The sequence below is a fragment of the Myxocyprinus asiaticus genome, chromosome 40 (assembly GCF_019703515.2).
Source record: "Myxocyprinus asiaticus isolate MX2 ecotype Aquarium Trade chromosome 40, UBuf_Myxa_2, whole genome shotgun sequence".
NCBI lineage: Eukaryota > Metazoa > Chordata > Actinopteri > Cypriniformes > Catostomidae > Myxocyprinus > Myxocyprinus asiaticus.
In genome coordinates, this window is record NC_059383.1 from 37,041,628 (window position 1) to 37,051,347 (window position 9,720).

At 38.8% G+C, this 9,720-nt stretch overlaps 1 protein-coding gene across 1 annotated transcript; it reads left to right on the top strand.

Moving 5' to 3' along the window:
• The first annotated feature begins 490 nt into the window (after positions 1-490).
• LOC127431177 (dnaJ homolog subfamily B member 5-like) lies at positions 491-4,856 on the top strand. The gene is made up of 4 exons (XM_051681485.1): positions 491-739; positions 1,391-1,637; positions 2,038-2,543; positions 4,157-4,856. The coding sequence occupies exons 1-4, from the start codon at positions 506-508 to the stop codon at positions 4,388-4,390; spliced, it is 1,221 nt and encodes a 406-aa protein (XP_051537445.1). The 5' UTR covers positions 491-505; the 3' UTR covers positions 4,391-4,856.
• Positions 4,857-9,720: the final 4,864 nt, after the last annotated feature.

The window sequence follows — 9,720 nt, forward strand, 5'->3', positions numbered from 1 at the left end:
TAACAGGTAATGCATGTTTGAACAAGACTTCATTGCTTGCTCAAAGCATTGGATGGGATTTTACAATGTTTATACTTGCTTGCATACATAAATATTTTTACAAAGAATTTGCCCATATACTCCAAACCAAAATCACTCTGCCAATCTCTATTAAAAACAAAAAAGATGAAAAATGTATCTTACAAGGTGTAATATTGCGTTTTTAATGTGCATATTTCCCCTTCTTGCATTTATTTTAAGTTCGTTATTTGCAAAAACACATTCTCAATTTTATTGCAAAGAGATGTGTTGAAACAACCCTTGCAGGCATACATGCCAAAAGAACAATCTGTAACAGGAGCTGAAATGAGGAGAGATGGATGGATGGGGACTCATTGTGAATTCCGGAAACGTTCCTTCACATGGAGCGATGGGCTGCTACATCCGCGTGAGGCTCATCTCCTCCCGCATCAACATCGAGCGCGGATTGGTGGGCACGCGGTATTCCCTCTCGTGTACGTAGAGAATGTGCGTGCTCGGGGAAGCTCGGTCACGCAGCGTGGGTGCCATGTGTAGAGCGCGAGTATATAAAGCTCGGGGAGAGCGGCGGGAGATGCAGCAGACACCAGCTCAAGCGCCCGGCTCAGACTCAGCAACAGCGATCATCATGGTTCTTATCTGGACTCAGTTTGGCGTCAAGCACAAGAATGTCAAGTGCAAAGTGCGAGTGATCCACGGCGAGGAGGGATGTACCTCAGAGGTAAGATGATCCCTAAACATTTACATGACATTCTGAAAATCCATATGTATCTATGCTTTCTAATATAAATATAATATGCATGCAAGTTACAAGTTCTACCTTTTTTTAGGCTCTTATGTGTGAGGCAATCGTTTTTACTTTAATATACAATCAATATATTATTATATACATACATTATATACATACAATATATATATATATACGCTCACACACAAGTTTTTATTGAATATATTTGCATTACAAATTTAAAATATTTTACATTTTATAAAATATTATATTAATATTTATATATACATATATATAATTATATTTTCTACTTGGACATTTTGGATTATAATAAGAGGAAAAAGATCTTAAATGTATTTACATTATTAACAGTTTTGAATTTTCTGCCTCTTTAACATAACTTTAAATACTATAATGGCAATATCTCTACCTGAACCTAAGGGTGTAACCAAATATTCAAAATGAAAAATTAAGAATGGGTCATTGAAAAACCATTGTTCTAAATATTCGAGTTAATGTCTATGGTGATTCCCTGCCTAAACCAGTGAGCCTGAGTCACATTTTTACTTGGGATCACCCTATATGGGGTGACGAGTGACAAGCTCACTCTAAACTTCTGCTATCTCTTTCTCTCTGTGCGTGTAGGAGGTGCGTGAAGAACCTGAGGTGTCTAGCCCCCCGTCTTCACCAGAGTGTTTGGATTACTATGCTGTACTCGGTGTGTCAAGTGACTCTAACGAGGAGGAGATCAGGCGGGCGTATAAGCGTCTAGCGCTTCGTTACCACCCAGACAAGAACCCAGATGCAGACGCTGAGGACAAATTCAAACAGATTGCACAAGCCTATGATGTTCTGACAGATGCAGAGAAACGAAGTATTTATGATCAACAAGGTGAGAATAAAGTGCACAAACATTTTCTTTATATGTACATACTGACTGTATATTTGAGATACAAAATGGCTCAAAATTGCATTTAGAGCAGGGATAATTCCCCAGTCCTACACTTTAGTGGAATAGGTTCAGAGACAACCTCGGCTGTACTGATTCTCTCTCACACACACACAGTGCTGCAGACCAAGACACATGCAAATAGCGTCAAACATGCTAAATTAATTATCCATGCTTTATTAACCAGTGAGTGAACTCGTACAAAGGCATAACAAATCTCAGTAGACACGTACTGAGATCAGAACTGTGAATGCTCGGCTAAGCTCTGAGGAAACCCTCAGACATTTACACTAATACACACACACTGTCTTTTTGCTGATGGCATCCTCCTCTTCTCCTCCAGGTTTGACTAAAGGGGGTGTGGCTTCCACAGGAAACAAAAGTGACTCCTCCCACAGCTCCAAAGCCGACGCTCACTCCTGGCACGTTTTCTTCAACTTTGATCTGGACTCTGATGACGACCTCTTCAACCCGTTCCTGCGAAACCCCCTTCCCCACCTCAGCCGTCACCATGGTAACAGGGGTGGGCCTAAGCCTTCGGGCGTGGCCGAGGTCCACGAGCTCCTCGTGTCATTGGAGGACATTTTGACGGGCGTGACAAAGCGCGTGAAAGTGACACGCCTTCGACAGACTGACAAACACACGTTGAGGCCGGAAGAATATGTCTTCGATGTGGAGGTGAAGAAAGGATGGAAGGAGGGCACGAGAATCACTTTCCCCAAGGAGGGCCATCAGATGCTCGGCCATGCTCCTAATGACCTCGCCTTCATTGTTAAAGAGAAGAAGCATGCCCATTTCAGACGAGACGGGTCGCATATTGTGTACACCTCCACCATCACACTGCGAGAGGTGAGATACAATTGTGTGTATGCGTGGAACGAAATGTTCCCTCACAGTCTCTGGTACTCAATAAGCCTCTGCAGAGAGCAGCATCTAAATTTAGCACCTCTCCCCGCAGCTTTAGCGCGCACACTCACACACACTCCCCCTCCCTTCTCTAGCAACACCTCCTCCGCATTCTGCATCATATGACACACACACTCTCACATACATTCTGTCATTCTCTCCTCCTCTCCTCTCTAGCAGTCAGTCTTTTTTTGGCTTTTCCACCCTCATCCATCTAATTTCTCAAACTATTGACAAACCGTTTTTAGTGGTGACCGATATGGGATTTTCAATTGCCAATGCGGATACTAATAATGCAGTATTTACAAAATACAACTTAATGACAGCAAATAATATTGCTGCATTTAAAATAACATGTATTGTACTCTAATATTTACTCAAAATGTGCAAAAAATTGCCAAATATCGGTCTATCACTGACTGATGCCGATACTGAAATCTGGAGAACAGAGTTGCTGACAGCCGATAGATTGCAGATATTTATAAAATACAACTCAATGACTGCAAATAAGATTGTTGCATTTAAAAGAACACTTACTGTGCAAATTTCTTTATTCAAAATTCATTACAAAAAATTGCCAAAATACCAGTCTATGACTGGCTAATGCTGATACTGATATCTCAAACAGGGTGGCTGATGACTGATATAATGCAGATAATTATAAAATACAACTAAATGACCACAAATGAGATAGTTGCATTAAGGAGAACACTATAGTTTATTCAAATACAAAAAAAAAAAAAAAAAAAGGCCAAATATCGATATATCACCAACAAATATATAGGGCAGGCTGTTTAATCTGCCAGAATTTGGCCATTTTTAAATTATCTGCCAATAATTGTGCTTGAATGTGCCCAATTAAAAGAAGTGGTCACTCCAGCTAATGTCAGTTCCAAAATCTACCAATGGTCAATTAAAGAGACCAGTTTATACTATTTAGATATCGGTTTTGGCATCAACCAATGAAAAGTAGTGGTTGACCACCATTCATGCTTTCATTTTCTTTTTTTATCCCAATTTCATTCTCACTTTTCATGCCACTATTACCATCTCTCCCCCTCTTTTCCTGTCTCTCTCATTTTCCACATCCACTTCATCTTTCTCATCCCACGCACACCTTCTCTTCCCACGCAGACTGTAGCATCATTGAGAAATGGGAGCGATTAGCAGCTCTTTCCAGCGGTTGCATAACAGTGAGGTTCAATCTGTCTGGCCTATATGCCGCCTGCGTACAGCACAGATATGCACGTTATATAAAACCATCATATATTTACAAGTGGATCAGATCTCGTAACATATGCCAGAGGCGCATTATAGCACTCCTGCTGATATCTTTGCAGCCAAAACCCTGCAGTCAGTGATATAACAGATCAGGTCTCTGTTCACAAAGCATTTTAAGAGGAGTGCTGTGTAGCTGAGATAAAGACACGATAGAAACCTGATTTTGGATCAGTGATGAAAATCTGATGTGACCCTTTCTTTTTTATACATATATAGGATTATCTTGTAACACAATATTTAATATGCATTTTTTTATGTCTTTGTTTTCCCTCCAGGCTCTATGTGGATGCACAGTTAACGTTCCTACCCTTGATGGACAGATGAAACCACTCCCATCCAGTGATGTCATAAAGCCAGGATCAATCAGACGCCTTATAGGGGAGGGGCTACCCAGAGCGAAAAACCCCGCCCAGCGTGGCGACCTGTTGGTCGAGTTTCAAGTGGTTTTCCCAGATCGCATTCCACCTAGCAGCAAAGAAATCATCAAACACAGTTTGGGACAATGTTAACTTAGCAGCACAACCATATTCAAATGGACACATACCAATTTCAGTGATGGACTTAAGGTCAACTGTTTGTCTCTGTGAGGCACACAAATACACAATTAAACATACAAAAATTATGCTCGCACATAGTACATATGGGTATGTAATACCTGTATAAGTGTGATTCATACAGAGATGTAATGTTTGAGAAATATACAAACACACATACACTGAATACACACATCTGCATTCCTCTGCAAAGCACAGAGGCGTTACACTGAAGTGTTGGCATACTTCTTTAACCATGACGATCTTGTACTTGCGTACAGAACAGTCAGTGATTTAGTCTCTATGAGAGAACCCTGTGTCATGTTCAAATGAATTATTTGTAAAAAAAATAATTATACAGTGAAAATGTTGAATTTCAGATATAACCTGGCATGTATGATGAACGCATGTTTTATAAGCAAAAATAAAGTTTTATTATTGAAACAACTGTCATTTGTTTGCAATTTTGTTGTGGTGGTGCATTCTAGATAAAAAAAAAAAAAAAAGAATAGCTTAGTTCGAAAAAGATTCTATTTAAGGAATCTATTTAATTACTAAAAGGAATAAATTCAAATGGAATTTCTGATTGAAGATTAATAAATTACATCTTTCTGCATATCAATTTTCATCTTAAACAGTTTAGATGTTCATATTACACAACAGAAAAACGTTATTCTCTGAATTAGAATACTAATACACACAAAGGCTATATGAGGCTATGATGTGGCTGATTAAAAGTCAGTACTACAAAGTTTTAGACTTTCAATATTTCATTAGCATGCTTGTAATAGTTTGAAAGTTTTCTGTAGCTATTTCCTATTCAGTTCTGAGAATGAAACGACAAGCTTGCAATCGCATACTTGGTATTGGATTTATGGAGCTCATAGAGAGCTGTGCATAATGACATGGGTACATATACTCTCAATAGACTTGGAATAAGCTTTATGTAATTATTAATGCTTTTAATATTGCATAAACTTAGTATTAAACTTTATACATGCCAAGTACATTAGGTATACGTATTGGGCATTAAACCTAAGCACAAAACTCACACAGTTTGTGCTGGGGAACATGAGTTACATATCTAGGCACTAGAATATCATAGAGACTTAGGGTTCAAGCTCTTTTGACTTGGGCCAGTAAGCAGTTAGTAACCAACAAGAAAACCCTAGTAACCACTCAAGTCACAACACCTTAGCAACCACATAGTAATGGTCTGGCAACCACCCACAATACCCTAGCATTGCTAGTGTTGGCAGTTTAAATTTTTTATTTTTGTATCCCCTTTTCTCCCCAATTTGGAATGCCCAATTCCCACTACTTAGTAGGTCCTCATGGTGGCATGGTTACTCACCTCAGTTCGGGTGGTGGAGGACAAGTCTCAGTTGCCTCCGCTTCTGAGACAGTCAATCCGCGCATCTTATCACGTGGCTCGTTGTGCATGACACCTTGGAGACTCACAGCATGTGGAAGCTCATGCTACTCTCTGTGATCCATGCACAAATTACCACGCACCCCACTGAGAGCGAGAATCACTAATCGCAACCACAAGGAGTTTACCCCATGTGACTCTACCCTCCCTAGCAACCGGGCCAATTTGGCTGCTTACGAGACCTGGCTGGAGTCACTCAGCACACCCTGGATTCAAACTCGCGACTCCAGGGATGGTAGTCATCGTCAATACTCGCTGAGCTACACAGGCCCCCGTGTTGGCAGTGTTTGCATGAGTAAGCACTACTTTTATTTCTTCAGAATGTGTAAAAATTTACTTTTCTCAATAAAATTCAACCACGGTATAAAAAAGCAAGGTAATTCAGACTTAATAACTCACAATTGCGAGAAATAGTCACAATAGCAACTTTATACCACGCAATTACTACTTTATATCTCATAGAGGTAATTCTGACTTTAAAACTCACAATTACAAAAAATAAAGTCACATTGTAACTTTATACCTCACAATTCCGACTTCTCGCAAATGTGACTTCACATCTTGCTATTGTGACTTTATAACTCACAAATGCAAGTTATAAAGTCACAATTGCTAGAAATAAAGCCCGAATTGTGAGAAATAAAGTCAGAATCACCTTTTTTATTCTGTGGTGGGATCAAGGCACTGTATCCTCCATGTGTGAAAACATGGAGTAATATTTTAAAGAGACTGGGTACTGGTGCCCTTTCAAGGGCCACAGACTGTGCTTCACAGGCAATGTGTAAATGTACGAACAGTCTGGGTGACAAAGAACATTTTTTGGTGTCAGTCAGAGCCATATCTGTGGTCCATGAATCATACTCACAACTCTAAGTGCCAAACACTTATTCAGGGTCAGAATTGCCTTTTTTTTTTTTCTTCTTCTTTCTTTCTTTTAGCAAAGTGTGAGAGTGATCAGTGTGAAAAGGGGAATTTTGATCCTAGAGGATTCTTAGAAATACTAAAATAGTCCTTTCTAAATCTGAAGTGTAATGTTTATTTACTTTGCCATCTAATTCGGAAGATCCATCCTTAAGCTGTAATATTTATATTAAATGTATATTCTTATATTAACTATACATCTTGTTTTTCTTTTGTTTTTCATTCATTTTACTTTATTTTAATGATCAAATGTGACATGATCATTTATTATGCGACATAATTTGAACGATTTTGAAAAGATTTTTTGTACCCAAAAAAAAAAAAAAAAAAAATCAATATTTGTGTTATTTGCTTAATTTGCTCAATGCAACTTCAATGCATTGCATAATTCTAAAGTTTTGTTAATAAATTCAGCAGGCTTACGTGTCATGAATGTGAGACCATACCTTGCGTTTCTCGAATTCAAGCAGATGGAGGGCTATATCTGCGGCCTATAAAATGAAAATGTGAAGACAGAAACTAATAATAAAAGTGATATTGTTAATATATTTTACATTTGCCTTTTTGAAAATTTTAATCTATTCATTATTTATTTATTTTTATAGTAAAAAGACCATAGTAAACACATGGAAGCATGGATCTTCTTCACTACCATGGTTAGAAATAAAATGATTTCTATAAAAAAAAACTATGGCATTTTTGTAATTATAAACAGTAGACCTACTCTAAACACATGTAAAAACAATAAATACAAAATATAAATAAGTTGTAACAAAAATGAATTATTTTCCCTCTCTCCCCTAATCTTGCCTATGACAAATTTAATAGAGCTGAAGTAGTGATGTGATAATAATTATTATCAATCTATTTCTGTCTAAAGTACTGTTAGTGTTACTATAGTAAATTCATGGGTGGTGATGTCGAATTCTGTGCCGAATTCAAATGGTTTCCGCTTCTCGCGCCTTGCTTCACACTGATTCTTTAAGTGCTCGAGATTTAAGAGCTTTGCACGTGTGCTGCTCTGTCCATTGAGCCGTATCCATCTACTGAGACATACAGGTGCATTATCCGAGGTTGTGCCTCCGTCTGTTTATTTGACGCTGCTAAACCAGATACTTCAGATGCCCAGGTACTGCCCCTGTTGAGAACCCCTAGTTTAGAGTTTGTGTACTTCTGCATCCAGCATATGCACACTTCTGCATGTCTGCAATATAAGTATACAGTGTGTAAATATACAGGTGCATCTCAATAAATTAGAATGTCGTGGTAAAGTTCATTTATTTCAGTAATTCAACTCAAATTGTGAAACTCGTGTATTAAATAAATTCAATGCACACAGACTGAAGTAGTTTAAGTCTTTGGTTCTTTTAATTGTGATGATTTTGGCTCACATTTAACAAAAACCCACCAATTCACAATCTCAAAAAATTAGAATATGGTGACATGCCAATCAGCTAATCAACTCAAAACACCTGCAGAGGTTTCCTGAGCCTTCAAAATGGTCTCTCAGTTTGGTTCACTAGGCTACACAATCATGGGGAAGACTGCTGATCTGACAGTTGTCCAGAAGACAATCATTGACACCCTTCACAAGGAGGGTAAGCCACAAACATTCATTGCCAAAGAAGCTGGCTGTTCACAGAGTGCTGTATCCAAGCATGTTAACAGAAAGTTGAGTGGAAGGAAAAAGTGTGGAAGAAAAAGATGCGCAACCAACCGAGAGAACTGCAGCCTTATGAGGATTGTCAAGCAAAATCGATTCAAGAATTTGGGTGAACTTCACAAGGAATGGACTGAGGCTGGGGTCAAGGCATCAAGAGCCACCACACACAGACATGTCAAGGAATTTGGCTACAGTTGTCGTATTCCTCTTGTTAAGCCACTCCTGAACCAAAGACAACGTCAGAGGCGTCTTACCTGGGCTAAGGAGAAGAAGAACTGGACTGTTGCCCAGTGGTCCAAAGTCCTCTTTTCAGATGAGAGCAAGTTTTGTATTTCATTTGGAAACCAAGGTCCTAGAGTCTGGAGAAAGGGTGGAGAAGCTCATAGCCCAAGTTGCTTGAAGTCCAGTGTTAAGTTTCCACAGTCTGTGATGATTTGGGGTGCAATGTCATCTGCTGGTGTTGGTCCATTGTGTTTTTTGAAAACCAAAGTCACTGCACCCGTTTACCAAGAAATTTTGGAGCACTTCATGCTTCCTTCTGCTGACCAGCTTTTTAAAGATGCTGATTTCATTTTCCAGCAGGATTTGGCACCTGCCCACACTGCCAAAAGCACCAAAAGTTGGTTAAATGACCATGGTGTTGGTGTGCTTGACTGGCCAGCAAACTCACCAGATCTGAACCCCATAGAGAATCTATGGGGTATTGTCAAGAGGAAAATGAGAAACAAGAGACCAAAAAATGCAGATGAGCTGAAGGCCACTGTCAAAGAAACCTGGGCTTCCATACCACCTCAGCAGTGCCACAAACTGATCACCTCCATGCCACGCCGAATTGAGGCAGTAATTAAAGCAAAAGGATCCCCTACCAAGTATTGAGTACATATACAGTAAATGAACATACTTTCCAGAAGGCCAACAATTCACAAAAAATGTTTTTTTTATTGGTCTTACGATGTATTCTAATTTTTTGAGATAGTGAATTGGTGGGTTTTTGTTAAATGTGAGCCAAAATCATCACAATTAAAAGAACCAAAGACTTAAACTACTTCAGTCTGTGTGCATTGAATTTATTTAATACACGAGTTTCACAATTTGAGTTGAATTACTGAAATAAATGAACTTTTCCACGACATTCTAATTTATTGAGATACACCTGTAAGTGACTGAAGGCCAAGCTAGAGGGATGAAGTTGTATAAACAGGAAATTAAGCTTAAATTAGCATTTTAAGCATATGTCTGTTTTTTGGCAGGTGCTTTCTTAGTGGTGATTTAAAAGAAAACACAAATATG